This window comes from Aythya marila (assembly GCF_965140915.1).
Source record: "Aythya marila genome assembly, chromosome: 2".
In the NCBI taxonomy this organism is placed as follows: Eukaryota; Metazoa; Chordata; class Aves; order Anseriformes; family Anatidae; genus Aythya; species Aythya marila.
Genome location: NC_139043.1, coordinates 69,873,700 through 69,893,359, shown reverse-complemented (window position 1 = coordinate 69,893,359; position 19,660 = coordinate 69,873,700). Strand labels below are relative to the sequence as shown.

At 50.3% G+C, this 19,660-nt stretch overlaps 1 protein-coding gene across 1 annotated transcript in view; it reads right to left on the bottom strand.

The window, feature by feature from the left end:
- Positions 1 to 13,866: 13,866 nt before the first annotated feature.
- Positions 13,867 to 19,660, bottom strand: part of LOC309875694 (uncharacterized protein) — a gene marked incomplete at its 3' end in the record, with an annotated part of 35,691 nt that continues 29,897 nt past the window's right edge. The window contains exons 3-6 of the mRNA XM_082755360.1: positions 18,078 to 18,121; positions 17,443 to 17,579; positions 14,781 to 14,878; positions 13,867 to 13,923 (exon numbers count right to left, since the gene is read on the bottom strand). Of these exons, the coding sequence (XP_082611486.1) occupies positions 13,867 to 13,923; positions 14,781 to 14,878; positions 17,443 to 17,579; positions 18,078 to 18,121 (336 nt within the window). The remainder of the gene's footprint in view (positions 13,924 to 14,780; positions 14,879 to 17,442; positions 17,580 to 18,077; positions 18,122 to 19,660) is intronic.

Below are 19,660 nucleotides of genomic sequence, written 5' to 3'. Positions count from 1 at the left end.
GCTGGTTCCTTGCACTGAACGCACAAAAACCATGCTGTCACAGTGCTCATAGAGACAGTCAGCCATAAGAGGGCAGCAGGTATCTAATACAAACAGAAAAGCGTCCCTTTCTGGTACAGGATGTCCCAACAAGCTAAACTCATTGGGCAAAGCAAGAGAAGAGGTATTTAAAAAACTATATTAAATCTCCCCTTAAAGAAGCACTGTTAGCCAAGCAACTAGCCACAGGCAGTACAGCCACATACCGTCTTATGCCAGGAAGAAAAGTGTTGTAATGTCTCATCCTGAATGAGCCATCCTCCATCCTGCCCAGCTTTTATCCTGGAGATATATGAAAGAATTACATTTCTGGCAAACTTCCTGACTTAACAGCTGAATGGAAGTCCTTTGTGAAATATGCATTCCATGGCTTGCCCTCAGCCTCACGTAATGAAAATAGAGAAGGAGGGGAAAAAAGGCCCTGAAACACACAAGCCAGGACACTTGTGAGTGCAGTGCGGAGCCATGAAAGCCAACCCTGCCACCTCAACGTGGTCTTCATGGCTCTGCATGACCCGGTCCTCAGGTCAACTGCCTGACCGCGGAGCAGCCATGTGCCCAAAGCCCTGCGCTGGCACAGCGTCCTGAAAGCAAAAGGCAGCGTTTTCCCTGGGGGAAAAGGCGGCTTGGCCACTCCTCCCTCTGCTGAGCCCTTCAGCAGGAGACAAAGGCTCATGCTGATGCAGGACGGGCAGCGCCTCTCCATCCTGCTGGTCTGGAGGTGAAATCTCCTCACGCTGTGAGCGTGTGACCCAGGGTGGAAATAAAACGGGACTGGCAAGCCACCAGCGACTCTGCTCCCATCACCGAGAGCAACTTAGGCTCACGCTGCCAACATTTTTAGGCAGCGAGATCTGAGGAGAAGTCAGATCCTCAATGCACAACACGATGCAAGTGATTTCAAGTGACACACACCCAGAGGGATCTTCTCGGGGCTGAATCCAGAGGCCAGCCGTGCTTTGTGCCAGGGACAAAATGTGCACAGTTTCCTGGGGACATGCCGGCTGGCCAGCCAAGGCCACACACTGCTGCCTATGGTGCTGCTGGTGCTCCCCATCCCAGCCCCACCATGAGGCCAGCAGCAGGCCAGGCAGCATCTCCTTCCACAGCCCCAAATCCCGTGTCCAAAGGGAAGCCTCTCCTCCCCCAGCCACAGAAAAAAGCTGGCCACTCGCACGTGGGGTTTCCTTCTTCTCCAGGCAGGACTGAGGCTGCGATGGCTGCAGCCAACGGGCTGGTGAAAGCCCTGTGCGGAGGCAGCCCACGCCTGGCAAGCACCCAGCCATCCTCCACAGGAGGGCGCAGGAGGAGACAACATGGCCGGCTGGCGGGGCCCTGCCTGTCCCACAGCCCCTGCAGGCCCTGGTGAGGGGCTGGAGCAGATCACCCAGAGATGTTGTGGATGCCCCAGCACTGAAAGCATTCAAAATTGGGTTGGATGGGGCTTAGAGCAACCTGGCCTGGTGGAAGATGACCCTGCCTGTAGGTGATCTCTGTGGGTCCCTTCCAGCCCAAACCATTCTGTGATCCAATGATTTATGGAGGACAAGTCCATTATGCCTGCTTGCTTTTGTGTCAGCATTGTCCTTTAACTTAAATAGCTCCTCTTCCTCCTTAGCGTTAACCTCCAGGATGTATTTATAGAGAGCGATCATATCCCTCTCTCAGCCTTCATGGTGCTGGGCTGAATAAGCCAAGCTCTTTCCATCTACTTTTATAACACCAGCTCTCCAATGCCCTAATCCTCCCGCAGCCTTTCTTTGCACCTGTTCCAGTGTGAATCAATCTTTTTTGAACGTGAATGACCATAACTGCCCAGCATTGTGCAGATGGCATGTCACATTGCTTTTTACAACAGAATTAGTATTTCCCTCTCTCAAGCACAGATACTTTGCATCAGGCAGCCAGGGATTTCACTTGGCTCTTTCCTACCATGACGTGCTGGGGTGAAATATCACTTGCTCGCAATGGTAATGAAGCACGAGATAAACCCAGAAGCATCATAGTTAAACAACTACAAAAATTATTTGGGAGCAATGCTGTAGACAAGATTTTTAAATGTTCAAGAGCCAGAAAAAAAAAAAAAAATCTTTTTCTGTGACAATCTTACACTTAAAAACTGTCAAATTTAATATGGAAAATATAATTGTGGAAGGTCTGTGTGGAAAAGGAGTGTCATGAAAACTGTTCACAGATGGTAAAATTATTCTTACAATGGTAGAGTGAAGTAAGATGTGTGCTATAAAGAGCAAATGATGGCCACTGTCCCACATGCCTTTTGCAGCACCCCTGTGTGCCTGTGTCACTGTTCCAGCATTGCTGCTGTGCTTCTTTATCTTCCAGCAGGCCTTCTGACACCCATCATGATCACTCCCAGCACTGCCATCTTTGATCCCTTCACTCGCCGGCTGGTGAAGGGAGCCAGTTTTTTCTCTGTACGTGTTAGATCCTGAACATGTAAATACCGTTACTTATAGCAGGCTTCTTTGTGCTCCAGTTCTCTGTGGTGACCAGCTTTGGGTCCCAGCCACAGCCCAGATGCATCATGCTGGAGCTCGTATCACATCTGTCCAGACAGCTCCGTTCCTTTCCGAGCCCCCCAAACACCAGATGCCTGCACTGATAAAGGAGGATGACTGTTCCACATGTTTTCAGCTGCTTTCTTTTTTTAATATCCACTAGGATGTTTCAAAGGGCTGGAGAAACCCTGCAATGTATGAACCCTGTACTGCAGCAGAGATGGGAAAGAGATGGGAAAGGAACTTCAACGAGTTTCCTTGAGACCTCCCTGCCCTAGGAAATGATCTTAGTGACACCAAAAAAAAAAAAAAAAAAAAAAAAGCTTAAAGGTAACACAAAGCCACAAATCTTCAGGCCCTTTAGTTGTATCAACCCAAGCATTTCTCTTCCATTTGTTTTCAGTGCTGGATGGGTCTCGTTTGTTTGCAGAAGGCGACCCTGGGGGAGTGCATGCTGACCTGCTGAGAGGATGCCATGCAGTGGTCCATGCCCAGCCCGCCCCGCTTCTGGTCACTAGGGGCCACTCTCAGAGCTGCTGAGGAGAGGCCAGCAGCTGTGTCTTGTCACTGTCCTCCCCTCCCACCCCTGCCTGCTGCCCTGCTCGCTGGAGCTGAGCTGGGAACCAGCAGGGAGAGCTGGGAGGGAGGCACGGTCAGCTGGCAGGGAAGAGGAGCAAGGCTGGTGCTGAGTGGGGAGGGTAGGGAAGGAGGGGAGCTGAGGCTGGGAGAGGAAGAAGAACAACATGCTGCTGCAAGTCCTTCCCCCACGATGACTGGAGAGAAGAAAGCTGATTGCTGACGAGGAAGATTAGGAGGCCCTCCCTTGCCCGTGCCAGCCCATCCCTGCAGAAAACTGCTGCCTCGGTCCTGCCCCGAGACCCATGGTGGAGCAGAGAGCTGGACCAGGGGCGTGGGAATGAGGGGGGCCTTTGGCTTGCTTGAACACAGGTGGGGCGCAGGCGTTGTACAACCAGGTGTCATCTTCCTCCAAATTCCAGGCGGAGGTAGCAGCCCCAGGGCCTTCAGCAAGGGAGGATCCATCAGGAAGAAAGAAAACGGCAGAAAAGGAGGAGGTGCCGGGGAAAGCAGAGAGCAAGTGAGGCCAAGATAGGCCCTTGCCCCCAGCGCGTCCCAGCGGACAATTCTGAGACACTCGCCTTAATATAGCACCATCTGCCCAGCTATTTTCTCCTCTGGCTCACGTACAGTGATCTCCACATTGCAATCAGCATGGCTGGCATACTTGAGCTAGCTGCAGCCTAGCGAGGTCAGGCAGGGAGCAGTCGCTGCGTACACACAGAAGCGAGGACTTCAGCCCCGGCTCTCCAGGTCCCTGAGCAGTTTTTGCTGAAGCCCATGCCGTTCCCTCTCCCCTGCTTTGACCCGTACTGGCTAGGTCAGCCAGCATGTGCTGCCCTGCTCTGATCGCAAAGCAGTCTGGTCCTTAGGGAGGGTGGATTTGTGTAGCAGGGGCTGGTTGGTACCTCGGATAAAGAAAAAAAACAAGTACACACGGGCACTGAGCTGAGAAATAGTTTGGCAGGTCTCATGTTTTTGTCCAAAGTCCCAGTAGTTTGTATTTTTCATCACACCTTAGAGACAAGAGCTTCACTCTTCTGCACCAATATCATCTTGCAAAAGAAGCAAGTAAGAAGAATGCCACATTTGTGGTTTGCTGTTTATTTATTGCTCTAAGCCTTGCGGTTTTGAAGGTAAACTCATTTTTCTCTGATTCAGAATGGTGGTAGAAGGAATACTGAAAGGAACACAAAAACACAACACTTGTCTGTTCTCAGAGGGTGTGCTCTCCTACATCTTTTTTGTCTTTTTATTTGTTTTGTCTATGGAGACTTTGTGCTCTCTGGTGCAGAACCAGGACTTCACCTGTTTCTGTGTTTACCCTGTATCTCACAAAGTTTGAGCTGCCATGCAAATAATAAATACAACCATTTATATGGCTGAGCAAAAGCCTTTTTTTTTTTTTTTTTCCTAAAATGGGTGTGACACAGGCACAGACTGGGCAAAGTTTGCGAAACACTTTGTACTCTGTGCTGATTGCTCCATCTTTTATACCAAGCTGGGGCTCCCAAGAAGAGAGGGAATTAGCCGGGGTAGTTCCAGCGAGGATCGAGAGCTTGCGCTGCACAGCGGAGGCCCACGTGTTCCCTGCAAAGATAGCGTGATGTCCATCTACTTACCCTGAAACCAAACCCTACGATACATTTCCTCTCATATGAAGTAATCCTACAGCACAAATCAAGATTAATTGACATCTCGTGTCTACCACAGCTGCACAAATGGTCGGTACAGCACAAGTGGGGCCTGTTCGCTAATGGTGAAGTAGCTAAGAGCAGACCTTGGATTACTGTGGCCTATAGTAATATATCACTTTCCATAAAAAGAAAGGAACATTGTGCTCTCTTTCTCAACACTGTTTCACCCCAGCTCATCAGTTGCCCAGCAATCGCCCTCCTCTCCCAACACTTGCATGGCAAAAGGAGGGGGTTTTAATCCCAGAGAAATTCTGCTGCGCTCAACTGAAGCAAAAGGAGCAGGGATGAGCGGGTGGGGGAAGAAGCTGTTAACAGCAGCAAAAAACTCCAGCACGAGGGGAGTTTCCAGGCTATCAGAAGTCTAAAGGCCAGTCTTTCCTTTCTAATGGCGCCAGTGTGCTCTGCCCTGGCTGACCGGAGACTGCCTGACAGGCGAGAGCAGCCTCTTGTCTCTGCAGAAGGATTTCATCTCTCGCTGAACAGTCAAACCCGCTGTTGAGTTACAGCTCCATTTCAGTTACAGCAGCCTTTTAAAGCACATACGTTAAGTTCTCATATTGTGAAACCAGTCATTTCGCAAACTGGCTAAAGTTTTCAGTCATTTTGCAAAATGCCAGGAGGTAGTAGGTATGCACATGAAATCCTCACCCTCTGGCTATTACTAACTCACTAACTCAAAGAGAGATGTAAAACTATTCTTACGTTCACTTCTACAACCAGACAATCTTTTGTAATTACTTCTAAAGTCAGTCAGCAACACCCATCCCTTGACAGAGCTAACTAGTATTTTCACAACAGTGTATTGTAACATCAGCCCTTACATTTCAATCTCACACGTAACATCTGTCTCTGTCTTGTGGAGCTTTGGCCCGCTGCAACTCCATTACCCAAGCCAACCTCCCCAAATTAATATTGATCATCTGTCTGAATCCATCATAAAAGTTTCTTTCCATTACCAGCCTCACCGCCAGGAAAACTGAAGAAATGGTCACAGAAAAAGAGAACACGTTTCACATGTCCCAAGAACACGGTGCCATACACTGGGAGAAATACCTAAGTTCCCAAGATACAGGATGGGATGTTTAGATTGGATATTGGGAAGAATTTCTTCATGGAGAGGATGGTCAAGCATTGGAACAGGCTGCCCAGGGAAGTAGTGGATGTAGCACTAAGGGGCATGGTCTAGTGATGGGACTTGGTAGGTCAGGTTGATGGTTGGACCTGGTGATCCTGAAGGTCTTTTCCAACCTAAATGATGCTGTGATTGTATGGAGACACCACTGACTAGGTACATGTTCTGCAGGGCAGGATCAGAGTCATACACTGAATGTCATCCAGCCCTGCAACACCATTGTGAAAAAGGCAAACAACACGCTGGATGTATAAACAAGAGAAAATCCCTCAGGACAAGTGAAGTAATACCTCCATCCTGGGCTAGCCAGGCCTAAGCTGGACTGCCATTCAGTTTTGGATGCAATGTTTCAAAACCAACCAACTGGAAAGAGTCCAGGAAAGACAAATGAGATAGATCAGAGGTCTAGAAAACACAGTCAGTGATGAAGGACTGGAAGAACTGCATCTATCCAATAATATCCCAATCGATATAAAATTGCTGGAAGTACAGTCACCCACAGAAGTCTATTTTTGATAGCTGCAGTGCACCAGGATGCCCAGCGTGCCAGCATTCACACAAGTAGTGTGACGACAATGCCAGGCAGTTTGTGAATGTCTCCAACTTTCAGTCACTTTGTGTGGCAACTGAGAAGAGAAATCAAGCAGTGAGATAAAATGTCTGTGATTCTTGTCACCAAATGTCCAAACTTTCAGTCATTTCATGAGTAAAACGTTTTGCGAAGTTAAAGAAAACTGCACTCATTCCACAAAATTACTTTACAGGATGACTAACCCACATATGAAAATACTTTTAAAAATTATTCTAACCAATTTTTTGTATTACTCTTTCATACTACCTGGGGAGCTTGCAATTGCAGAACCCCGTGGAGACTAAGGAAGGCAGCATGCTTGCTTTGCAAAAGGGCAGAAGGCACTAGAAGCTAGTTAACATGATTTGACCGCAGAAACCACAGGAGCCTTTGGCCAAACTGAGATCCAAAATGAAATCTTCTGAGTTCAAGCCTACTGCCCTCTCCATCACCACCTACACACATTCCCACCCTCCATACTGTTCTTTTTTACCCGTCAGTATGCATAGCTACGTGTATGCGTAACTATAAGTACACATTGCACAGCACAGCATCATATGGGATATAACACCGGTTACCCACCAAAACAGGACTAAATTTAGTCACCTTGCAGGGAAATTGGGATTCAGAGTCCGAGTTGGGGGCTGAAGTCACCTCCCACCACAGCACCCACAATCTGCTTCAGATTGGGGATTGTCTTTCCTTACTGCCTCACCTGGCATGTAGGCACAAAACAGGCATGGGAAAAGAAAAAAGAAAAAAAAAAAAAAGAAAAGCAATACCAAGAAAAACTTCCAGTTATCACATCACGGGGCAGAAAAGGCCTGGTTGCTCTCTGTTCAAATCCTTGTTTGGCTGGAGGCATGTGTGTGCACCACTTTCATTTCCTCTCCTCTCTCTCTTGCTCTCTCCTTCACACACACACATACATTTCCCTGCAGCAGGCTGCCTGGCACTCCTCATTTTCTGCCTACAGCAAGCAGCCTCTCTGATACTAAAAAAGAAAAAAGAAAAAAAAAAAAAAAAAAAGGAGTCAACTGGAGTCAGACTTTCCCTGGCAGCTCTCCTTTGGTGCCAGCCAGTCCCTGTGACCAGAGCCACTGCCTGCAGTTTGGCGGTGCGCAGGCCGAGTGCCGTCAGTGCCGGGGACGGTGCGGCACCCAGGCTGGGGAGGATAAAGTTAACTCGGTTCCTTCAGCACAGCCTGCAGGGTAGATGGATTGCTGTGCAGACGCATCCCAAATTTCTAAGCCTGCCAGTCAGCCTCAGGATTCTCCACTGACGGATCCCCAGAGAAATCTGAAAAAATAACTGATCTCATGAAAGTAGCCTATTGGTGCTAACTTCCAAAAGGCTTATTGCTCTGTTCATGCTGACAAATGCAAAGGCTCTCCCCACAGCCATCGCGACAGTCTTGCCCCTTCAGGACCCCGGGGCTGCTGAGGTGGAGGTGCGGATTTATGGCACTGGCTTTTTCAGGGTATAATGCTGAGCCTCAGGGATCAAGGGTTATGACATTTTTATGGCCTCTCCTCTCCCCCCCATATGAATATGAAGCAACCGTAAGGAAAAACATCTGGTTTCACTTTTCTTTTCTCCACCACTGTTCCCATCTGACAAAACCTTAAAAACTTGCCAGTGCTCTAGTGAGCGGTGTGTGCCAGCAGTCTGCAAGGAGCCAAGGCTTTTTTGGTGTCATCACAGTGAGCATACACTGCCCTGGAAGGAACAGCTCCATGGTTGCTTGAAGGCAAGACTAACCGGACCTGGTCCCACTGTCAAGTGTGCTGGCAGCCCTCCTCCGATGCTCGAGCAGGATGAAGGGCTGCTACAAGGCTGCCCTCCATCTTGATCTCATTAGAGGCTGCATCTCCAGAGGGAAGCGCAGGCCACAGTGAGGAACACGGCGAGAGGAAGTGACCCCTGCTAAGCCCAGGGAAAAACAGCAGCGAGGAGGAGACGCCCTGCCACCCTGCTCACTTTGGGTTTCATCTGTTGCAGATGCTCCTCAAGAGGCGTGGGCCCAAAAATCCATGTGGAGGCCTCCAACTCATGGGACCTGCCTGGACCGCTGCTTGTGCCACGGGCTCCAATGCCAGTCTGGCAAAGGTGGCCAAGAGCAGTGTCCACAGGTGGACACTCAGTAACACTGACACTGCGTAATCGCTTCCCTCAGGTTATCCTATTTATCTGAGGAAAGACAAAATCAAAATATTTCAAGGAATTTGAAAGCCTTTCTCCCTTATCTAAAGGAGGGGAAGGCATAATGCAACAGGCAAAGGGCAGTGCACCAGCTCTGGAAAACCTCCAGAAATCATCTCGCTTTCAGCTTCCCATCTCAGGGTTCAAACTCCCCGAGGAAGCCAGCTGGACTATACCCTATATCTTAGGATACACCTAGTAAAAGAGGGACAACTTAAAAGAAGCACCATGTGCTGTCCCCCAGATATGTGGTGTCGAGTACCGCCAGCTGCTGAGGAGGCCATGGGACATGAGGGATGTGGTGTTCCAGGGCTGCATGGCAATGAAGACCTCAGGTCAGGCATCAGAAACAAATTTTAGAAACACTGGGGCACCTGAATAATGAAACTGGCCTCCAAGGAAGGTCCCTGAGGGACAGGGACCACAAGGGTTCACAGAGAATGATTTTGACTATCAGGATGCATGAAGAAAATTTCTGGGCTGCAAGAGAAGACCCAGGGCATTGTTTTCCATTTTCTTGCTCTCATTTTGACTGCTGTTCTTGAGTATGCCAACACCACTCCCTCCTCTTATTCTTTTTCTTTGTTTACTTAACTTTTTCTCCTCGTAGCAACTGCATAAAGATGAAGCCATCTGATATTTCCAAGTAACCAAGACCATTATTCACTGAAGGCACTGGCCTGGATCCTAATTACTGCTGGTCTCAACACAAGAGTAGCACACAGCTGTAAATACCTCTGTACAGTATTCCTCTTGTGTCAGGCTGACCCTAATTCTTACAAGGCCCCTGGGGTAACAAATAAAACTTTGACACCATGCTACCAGAGAAAATTGGTGTGCTAGGTACATTTTGGAAGGAAAAACAACAGCAAGAGAGGAGACAGGGTGGAAATACAGTTTTGCACCCTCTTCCAAGGCATGCAGAGGGGAAGCAGGTGAAAGGAGTCAGAAGTCACTAGTATCTGCAGGCCACATGACAGGATGGAAACCTTACAGCTCAGTGACATGAGGACAATGAGGACTTTCCGGATCATGTCCCAGTGCCCTGCGAATGTTTGTTGAAGAGGCTGGACCATTCCCTTCTCACATCACCCTTCCAAGCATTTGCTCCAGGCATGCTGTTCTTCTGGCATTACATGATTTCTTCACCTTATTTCCCTCTATTCACACAAAGAGCCTGTGTTTCATACGGACCTTTGTTTGAGGCTAAAGAGCAAAAGAATTGCCAGGTAACAGCACTTCACTACGCAGGTGATGGGGTCAGTGTAAAGCCCTGCTAAGGAGGAGAGTGCTGTGCTTTTCTTCTCTCTTTGCCAGAGGTACAGAAAGGAGAAAAAGACAGGGTAGCAAAGCATGTGACAAAACACAAAGTGTGGTGCTTTTGTTTTTAATATCCAGAGCAATGCAAGCATAGTGTAAGATCCTGACTATTTCACAATGATAAAGACAGTCACTAAAATATCCTTTTTACTTCTTTTCAAAACACAATTCCCATCAGACATGCTGGGAAAAGAGTTCAGTTTGTCACCAGGTCCCCAGAGGGTTAGGCACTTGTAACACTCCCTCATCTTTTATTGTCCTTATTCTTCAAACCCTGCCCATCGCCTGGGTGATTTTACACTGCCCTTCTGCTCTCCTTCCCATCCATCACAGGGTATTTCCCTTTCCCTCTTGCTTCCTCCTCTTCTCTGGTCTGCTCTTGCATTCCAGCTCCCCCTGCTCACCCCCAAAGTTTGTTGGGAGAGCAGCATTCCTCCCGTGCCTTCGGTCCCTCAGCCCACGTGGCCGCCTGCGTCCAGCCAGCAGCTCCCACCCTGGCAGCAGGGCTGCAGGAGCCTAAACCTGCTGCTTCTGGCAGCTGGGCCAATTTAGCTGAGCAGAAGAGCCGAAACTTTGGCAAGAGGTTTCAGCCTAACAAGGGGAGGTGAAGAAGGCACAGTGCAAAAGTCCACTGCTGCATACCAGGAGGTAGAAATCAGTACAGCTGGTACCGTGTGCTCAGCTCTCAGCCAAAGTCCTTTCTCTCAAGGTTGTGCTGGCAGACTGCAAAAACAACGACTGAAAGCTCAGCATGGGAGTGAGCAAAGGGGAACTTGCCCCAGAAGAAAGAATTTGTGAGGAGGAAAGCTTAGCATATTTTGTTTAGAAGTCGAGCCCTTGGTAGGAACTTGTGAAGAGGAAGAATGTTGATCCAATATACACCTAATGTTCTTTAATGCATGTGTGTATTTCTCCCAGCACAAAAGTGCTCGCTTCAAGACTCAGTTCTTAATGAGTGGCAGTGTGGAAAGACACCCTCATCTGCTTCAAGACAGACTATATGCTGTGAATTAAGACATATTGCAAGATGATTTTTACCAGGAACAAATATTTCCCACTACTCTGGGTGGCTGCTATGCCACACTGAATTCTCCCTGGCACACTAGAGCAGATAAATATTCCCGAGAATAAGGCTTGTGAACCTCGGGTCCTCATTTCTTCTTGGCAAGAGGGCGTCCCAATCCTGGGTAGGACTGCGTGTGCACGACTGGCTTCTCGTGTGCTGGCCAGAGCAAAGAGCTACAGGGTCATATAAATAATAATTATTAGAAAGTGACGGGCAGCCAACACAGTGAAACCTGCATCCAGGACTGCAGACACATCCCCCGTGCTAACTAGCTGCCTCTTAAGATGGCTCAAGATTTCCACGGCCATGCCGTTTGATCTCTCGTTCAAGTGCCACGTCTACGGGGCAAACACATTCCCTCCGTTCCCGGATGCCAAGTTTCACTCCAGCATGTCCAAACCACTGCCCGGCGCTGCTGCACTCTTTTCCAAGGGAACTCTTTCCCCCTCCCTCTTTTCCTCCCTTCCTCCCTCCCTCCTGCAGGTCCTGCTGGTGGCAGCTCGAGGCTGTCTAACGCCACCCTCCCTGCTTGATAACAGCAAGAACCAGGATTTCCTGGTATGCCAGAAGCGGGTTTGCCACTCCTGCCTGTGTGAAAGGGGTGGGACAGGAGGTGAGGCAGCCACCGGGTGTTAGGCTCTGGGTCGTGTCTGTGCACCTTGACATCCTGCCAGGCTATAATAGGAGAGACCTGCAGGGAGCAACGTGTGTCAAAGTTGGTAATTTTCCTTCCTGCCTTCGCTCCTCGAAACCGCCTGGACTGGATAAGCGCCCGCCCTGTTCCTTCTTTGGACAGCCAATGAAGCATGTACACCGCACACGCGGCTGCCAGCTCTGCTGGAAAATGTACAGACCGAAAGATCACCTGTGACTGCGCAGCCTTGGCGTGAGCCCTTCTGCACGTCTGCAGCTTGACGCTGCTGCTGCGGCTTTTTTTGCTCGCCGTGCACGCAGCCAGAGGCGCCTCTGGAAATGCTCCCTGCAGCAGGGCGGGTGGCCCCAGTGCTTGCAGCAGCCTGATCCTCCCTGCACTTCTAAGCCCAACTGTGCTAGTAGTGCCTCCTCTCCCTTCCCTCCCCCAGCGATTTCCAGCTTCCCCAGCCCGCCACGGTGTCAGTCCGCAGCTGCAAAGGGCATCCCCGGATCATTTGCAGCTGGATCCGAGCCAGATGCGGCAAAGGCTGGAAAGCTCCCTTGTGCTCACAGCGAGACCACAGGTGGCTGCGGCTTGCGCCTACCTACTCCTGCCCCTGTGCCACGCCAGCGTCTCAGCCCAGACACAGCCTTGCACGTGGGGAGCCGGGCTTGGAGAGCTAACTTGTGCCCTTTTTTGTGTGGCCCCCCAAGCAGGATTACCAAAAATTGCACAAAAGAGCCCCAGTCTCTTCAGGTTTGCAGAGGAGGATGCAAAGCACCCAGGTTAATTGACTCTTTGTCCTCCTTGGACAAAATTCAGGTGCCACGTCATCTAAGGCTGTCCCACCCCTAGCTGGGGCCAAGCTGGCTCAAGTTTTCATGCAAAGAAAACTGATAAGCTCGCCTGGCTGGCAATCGTTGAGCTCCCAGAGTTGCCAGAGCAGATCTGCTGTGCCCGTCCTCCTGCCTCCCCCAGCCCTACATGCTGCCGTCTCCTCTCCAGCTACTCACAGATGCGTGTGGCCAATTTTCCACTTTCTAAGCCCCTACACAAACGTAGGTTTTATTCAGTTTATTCACCTGACTTTTAATTCCAGGGAAAATGGGGCACATCGGTGGTGTCAGCACGTTCCTGGTTTCAGGTTTTCTGCTCACAGCGGTGCTCGCCACTGGGCTGGTTTGAGAGCTGGGAGCCGGGTGCCTGGTGGTCCCCTGGCAGCAGCAGGGAGGACCACGTACTTGCTACCAACTAATTCAGCCAATTTATTTTAAAACGCTGTATCAAGACGGGCACAGCGTGAACAGAGAAGTGCAAACCCGCAGAGATCGAGACGGCACTCCAAGCTGGGCATTGCTTTATTCTTCTGTCTGCCTCTGTTGTCTGTGTGGGTGATTCAGAAAACCCTGTTTAATAAGACTCAGCTCCTGCCATCTGTTAAGTGAGGCGCTATAGGGACTGGGTATTGTAATGCATTGCACAACAGAATTGCCTGTGATTTAGTGTACTTTGTGCAACATGTCCCGTTGCCATCGCTCACAGGGATCAGGGTGAGGCTTGAAGGATCCTTTTCTCTTTGGGGCGTAGTGACTCACTGCGGTGGATGAGTGGGCCACGTCGACCCTTCGCATCCCTCCAGCTCTGAGTCAGAGGCTCTGATTACAGGGACATGTTTAGGATTACAGACAAGCACTTGCCCAGAAACCTCCTTCTCTCCTTGGTCTGCCAGCATCGCTGCTAGCGGAGCTCTTGTGCTCTCTCAGACGAAGTGGAAAGGATGGAAATTCAGGCACCCTCCGGATGGCCTGCAACCGTACACCCAGATGTCAGATCAAAGGTACCAATCGATCAGCTGGGCCGGTGACACCCAGGCACATAGTGACGGGATGACATAATCACATCCTTTCTCGCGCCAGGAAATCTTCATAGTAAAACACAAATATGTACCGGCAGTTCATGTAGGTGGGTGTTTTGCAAGATGTCTGGCTGTGCGGCATGGGCCCTCCCGGTGGCAGGGAGCAGAGGCATCATTTTACAAACCTTTGGAGACAATGTGCTTTGTACTTTTTGAGGCAGCCATGTGTCTGGCTGTTGTGGTGAGACGGCAGCCTTATTTCTTGAGAGCATCACTCCTGCCCTTTTCCACCTGCTGCATCAGAGGCCGCGTCTGGCAGCGCAAGAAGAGCCTGAGTGACGGGCTGGCACAGGACCTCCCAGACCCTCGTGGCTGAACTCCTCCTGGTGCTGGAAATTAGGGGTGGTGGGAACAGAGCTGGCTGAGCCCCTGCCCCTGGCAAGGTGTTTTCGCTCACCTCCTCAAAATGTGTGGGACAAAATCCCCGGCTAACTGGTCCCTGCCATTTTGGAAGACCATCTGCAGTGTCCCTGGGGGAGGCATGCCCTGCTCTGCGCGGGAAGCACATCCCTTTGTGTTTCAGCATGCCATCCGGGCTGCTGCTGCTGAAATACCTGACCTGGTTTCACAGGGATGGATACAGTCACACACAAGCATCAGCGTTTGGGAGGTGACTCAGAAAGTCAGCTATAGGCACTAATGAAATGCATTTAAAAAAAAAAAAAAAAAAAGATAGAGGAAGGGCTGACACCAAAGTGAGCAACGGAGGACCCAGAAACCAATGGGTTTAACACTTGGTCGACAGAACTAATTATGGGGAAGGAGCTGTGAGCGTGTTTCCATGCAGCTGCTCCTCCCGCACAGCTGGAAGCTCAGGCGTTGCGGAGGCCCCGGTTGCACCACACCTCTCCGCCTCTTGCTCAAGCTCCCCAGGTGAGCGCCTGGCTGAGGTTCCCGCAGCGCCGTGCTGTGTGAGCGAGCATCCGCCAGGGACAGGCGTGTTGGTGCCTGCTGCCAGCCCGCTGCCTTCGCCTCCCCGCAGGGGGAAGAGGGGAGGAAGAGGAGGAATTGCTGGGCTTGCATCGCACAGCTGCCCGCCTGACCCACGTCCCTGTGCCCGTCCCAGGGCTCGGCCTCTCAGGCACAGCATGGGAAGCACGGGGGGGCACCCACGCAGCCACCCCAGTGACGGCGAGGGCCAGTTTGTAGCGGGAGAGGAAGTTTACTTTCAGGGAGTTCAGCTTTCCAGCGCCAGCATCAGGCATGGCTGAAAAACAAAAGGCCAGAGGGTGGGAGGAAACACATTTAAGAAGCTTCCTATGTGCAAAACCAGCCCAGCTTTCTCGGTCAACAGGAGATGCTGCATCCCTCTCCCCTTGGTCAAAGGCATGCTGCGGTCTGGCAGATGCCTGTGCCAGAGCGTTATCTCCCATCTCTCGCAGATGCCTGCGAGCAGGCAGCTGTAAATCAGGGTAACTTGGAGCCGTGCTCCCAGGAGTACTGCTGTGCTGGCACCCTGGTGCTCTAAGCACAGGACCGATGCCCAGAGCGTGCTCGCTGGATATGCAGAGGTTGTCTGCAGGCTCTCACCACGTCCCTCGTGGCTGGGAGAAATAACAGGCGCCATTCCTTCTGGTGTGGAGGTAAAAGAGCAGATGTGCAGGGACGTGGGTTTTTTTTTTTTGAACTTGCTATCCTGAGGCTTACTCTGCATCTGTGCTGCCAGTGGTACTCTGACCAAATCTGAGAGAAATGACAGCTGTGTCTAGGGAAACACCCTCTTTCCAAACATTGGCATCTTCCCCAGACGTCTCCGCTTGATCTCCATGGCTCCTTGTTTTGTTGCATCTTGCTACAGAAGGCACCGAGATGGCAGCCCAAGAGCTGAAAGAGTTTGTCAGCTGTTGCTGTAGCAGCGAGCTAGTGTTGGAGTGCTGTCACCCTGGGGAATTGTGTTTTCTCAGGGAAAGAAGCAATAAACATAGCATCTCCACAGCCATGAGGGAAAACAGACCGTGTCCTGAAGCCGTTCTCTCCCCAGCAGTTCCCATCACTGGATCTGAAGCAGCAGAAGAGAGAGGGCTCATCTGGGCACTGAGGGACAAGGGATGCTTTAAAAGTAGGTCCATCCCCAGCCAAACCACCCCAGTGGCCACAGACCGGGAAAAGAAGCACGAAACATGCCAAGCTCCCCAGCTGAGCTCACCACTGGACATCACAGACCTGGGTGTGTGAGTGGTACCTCGCACACACCTGTGCTGTGCTGGCAGAGCATAGGGCAAATAGTGTGGGGTGAGAAAGCGCGCGCTTGCCAAAGGACCAAGCTCAGCAAAGAGGCAGCAAGGCATTGCCCTGAGGAAGAAGGAGGGATAAGGAGGGGTGCAGGGAGGAAAAAAGGCAGATACAGCAAAGCAGCATCACGGAGAAGCACCAAGTCCAAGGAGGAAAGAGGGAACAGTGACACCACGAGGCATGGTGCAGGAGAAAGGAGAACCACATGGATGGGAAGGAGTGAGCCATAGCTGAGGCTTCCAGAAAACAAAGTGAGAAAAAGAGAGAAAGGATGATGAAAATGAGTGTGGGTGCAGCATGGGGGCCAGCAGTTAAGTCTGTGGAGATGAGAAAGGTCACTTTGTGGGGTGAAAGAATTCACCTGGCCATATGAAGATGTCAGATCCACTCAAGAAACTGAAGTACTGAAGGTGCAGTTCATCTCATCCCAAAGCAGATGTCAGCTACTTCAAGCATCTGCTTTTCTCTGAGAAGAGGATCTACAGTAACGATGCCATAAAAAATCAACTGCACTGCAGAGATCAAATTCCAGGGGATGAATCCTTCTGTCTAACAACTCCCTGCTCTTGGGTGGCAAGCAGAAGGGCAGAGCTTTGGGATGAGGGTTGCATGTGCGTGTTTGAGGGTGATCTCCTGGGAAATTTTCCCCAGGCCTGGGTGTTGCCCAAGGAAACATGAGTAGGTTTCTGTGCTGCTTCACTCCCAAACTCGTCAGTGGGGAGGGCTCTCCCGAGAAAACTCCACAGGTGGGTTTCACTTTTGCTGGCAGCATCCATCTTGCACGTGTACCTCCACAGGCAGTGGGTGCATGTGGTGTCAGTGATGTCCAGGAGGACAAACTGTGAGGGACAGCAGTACGTCACCCAGCCCACGGCTGCAGTGCAGCAGTGATGCCCACGGGAGTGGGATTAGCCCTCTGTGTGCCCATGAGAAGTGGGCTCGGGCACCTCTCAAACAGGCTGCCATCTAGGCCCTGGCTTGGGAAGCCTGCTGAGATAACTGCTGCCATCGTCCTCTCCTCCCTGCTCTGCGTGCGGGTGAGTCAGGGCAGCATGGGCAGCAGCCACTGTCCTTGGGGCCACCTGAGTCCCACACAGCCTGCTGCAGGCCCTGCTCACAGGACAGTCCGTCCTGATCTCCTTACGGTGATTAACCACAGCCCTTCACGTGCCTTGAGGTCACAGGGAGCCTTTCCCCAGGCTTGGCCCCAGCCCTAGGGCAGCAAGATGTGCTTCCCACTCTTTTTCCCACGTTGGTGCAAAGGGAGATTCACCCCTCTGCCCTGGGCTCAGTCCCACGGCTCCCCCAGCTCCCCATGCCGTACAGCCCCCGCACAGCACAAAGGGATGCTGCAATATCAGCCGAACCAGGCCACCTAACAGGGAAAAAAAGGAGGACACCCAGGTGACTGAGACAGCAGCAATGCACACAGCAGCAGCTTGAAACCTCGGCATGGCTCTTTGGAAAGATTACAAGGGGGTGGGAGGTGGAGGAAGTGTTTTCAACATTCCTTTATTAATAATATATGAAGAAAAATACCCTGAAATAATATGGTTGAGATCGGCAGCAGTTCTGGGGAGCTTGCCAGCTCCTCCTCCTGATCCTTCTGACCGATAGCAGCTGGAGGCAATGGGGACAACATCTCAGCCATGGTGACTTCTGAGTTATGCTTGGTGCTGTCAGGAGAGAGAGCGCAGGAGAGGGCTTAGATTTCAAGGCACGTAGCAAGTTCGGTTTAAGATGGGCTTAAATCTTGGCAAGGCTGGGATCTTTCAGTCCAGGTCCTGGATGTATGCAGAGGCCTCTGTGAAGCCCCAACTAAGGTAGAGATTTAATCCAGCTCCCAAGATGTTGCATAAAGGTACAAAAATGTGAGCTTTGGTACTGGCTCACCATCTGCCTCTAGGTACATGTAACAACACAGTAAATACCACTTGCATGTATTTGCAGATTTATTGGTCAGATAAGTGGTAAGAATGGTATGGAAAAGTTCTGCTTAGGAACAAGCAATGTTAAAAACAGGCACCTCCATCTTTGCTACTACCACTACTTTGTAAGGGAAATAATGCTTCCATTGTTTAGGCCGTAAGTGGTCACCACAGAGGGTAAAAATAATTAGGGAGGACTTAATAGGAGGAATCTTATTTATATTTATAATGTTTCTACGGTCTCACCTGTACTCAGGTGTTGCCACTACACCCGCCTCAGAGGATGTTAGCTACAAGAGAAAGAAGAGATTACAAAGAGAGATGACAAAAATGGTGTGGAAAGAGTTGGAAAGGACGTATGGGATTTTACACCACAGGCCATCTCCCATGGCTTGTTATAGAAGACTTAACACACTCAAGACTAGAGGAGGTGAAAACAGACAGCTCTACAGAAAAGGCTAGTAAAATATTTCTCTTTGTCAATTTCTTATGGCCCAGAGACAACTTCGCCAGCCTTAACTGTTTTTCTTAGATTGCACGGACAACCTGCCCCAAGATACACCTCATGCCACAGGCTTAGGACCCAGCATGGGGCATCACGTGCAGATGGACCATTGTATCTTTGCCAGTTAGACATGAGCCCTCAGGTTTCATAATATGGCACCAGACACTGCACAATGGTTAGGAAGAAGGTCCCCCTCCAGGCAACCAGACCCTTAAGTGTCTGATATGAAGCTTTTTGTCTTGGCCTGAAAGCCCTGGGGTGCTCAGCACTGCCCAAAACAGGCTGCTTGCTGCTGCCTTAATCCAGCACAGCACTTCTGTTCTTCCTCAGACATCACACAGGAACAAAACAGACTGTTCACTTTGCCCACGTTGGTATGTCCCTTTACCTTCAGCCTGGGCTTTTACTACTGTTTTCTGAGAGATGCAATTTTCTGAGAAGTGCAAGCCAATTTTCCACAACCATCTCAGCATTTGCAGTCTGAGACAGCTTTCAAAAAGGTGGTCAGGCACTGGCAAAGCACCTGAAGGAGTACAGGCTGAAGAGCTGGCTATGAGCACCACAGTAGAATCTGGCAGAGGGCTAATTCCTTTAGAAGTGCAGCAGCATCAGCCTGCTCAGAATAAAAGGCAGAGCCTCAAAATGAGTCATGTTTGAGACACTGGATGGGAGACGAGGAGAGTTATGTTTCAATGTCTTTGATGTGGGAGTGTGGACAACACTTCCCTGTGATGGCAAGGACAGTTTTCCTGACTTCTGCTTAAAACAAGAGACATGGAGTCAAGGACCATGACTGAGACTTATCTGTATTGCAGTATCACCTAGGCTGTTAACCGCAATAATTACTGCTCGTCTTTCTAGAAAAAATTCTCTGCATACAGAAAGGTTTTCTTATGTGGCAGCATATGATAGATCATACACTCTCAAGATGTGCTTCTCCTCTAGATGTAGCCAAATCCTCAGGGACAGTTTTGTTCATCCTTTGTATTGCTGCGGGGGCTGTCACTGGTGCCTGGTTCTTCCTGCCCCTGGAATCGATCACTTCTTTTTGCAGCTTGCTTGTGACTGCTTCCCTTTACTCCTGGCTTAGCCTAGCTCACAAATACAGGGGACCATTTCCCTTTCTGCTGGGGGACAGTTCCACTTTCTCACTCTCATGTGCTGGCAAATTCTGGTTGCATTTAGGTTCCCAGTCCTGCACAGGGACAAGGTTTTCAGATTATAAAATGTCCCCATGGAAGCTTCACCACGTTTGAGAGGGCGTTAGTATTCATACAAGTCAGGGAAGCCCTTACTGGGAAAGGAAAAACAACCACACTTTTGT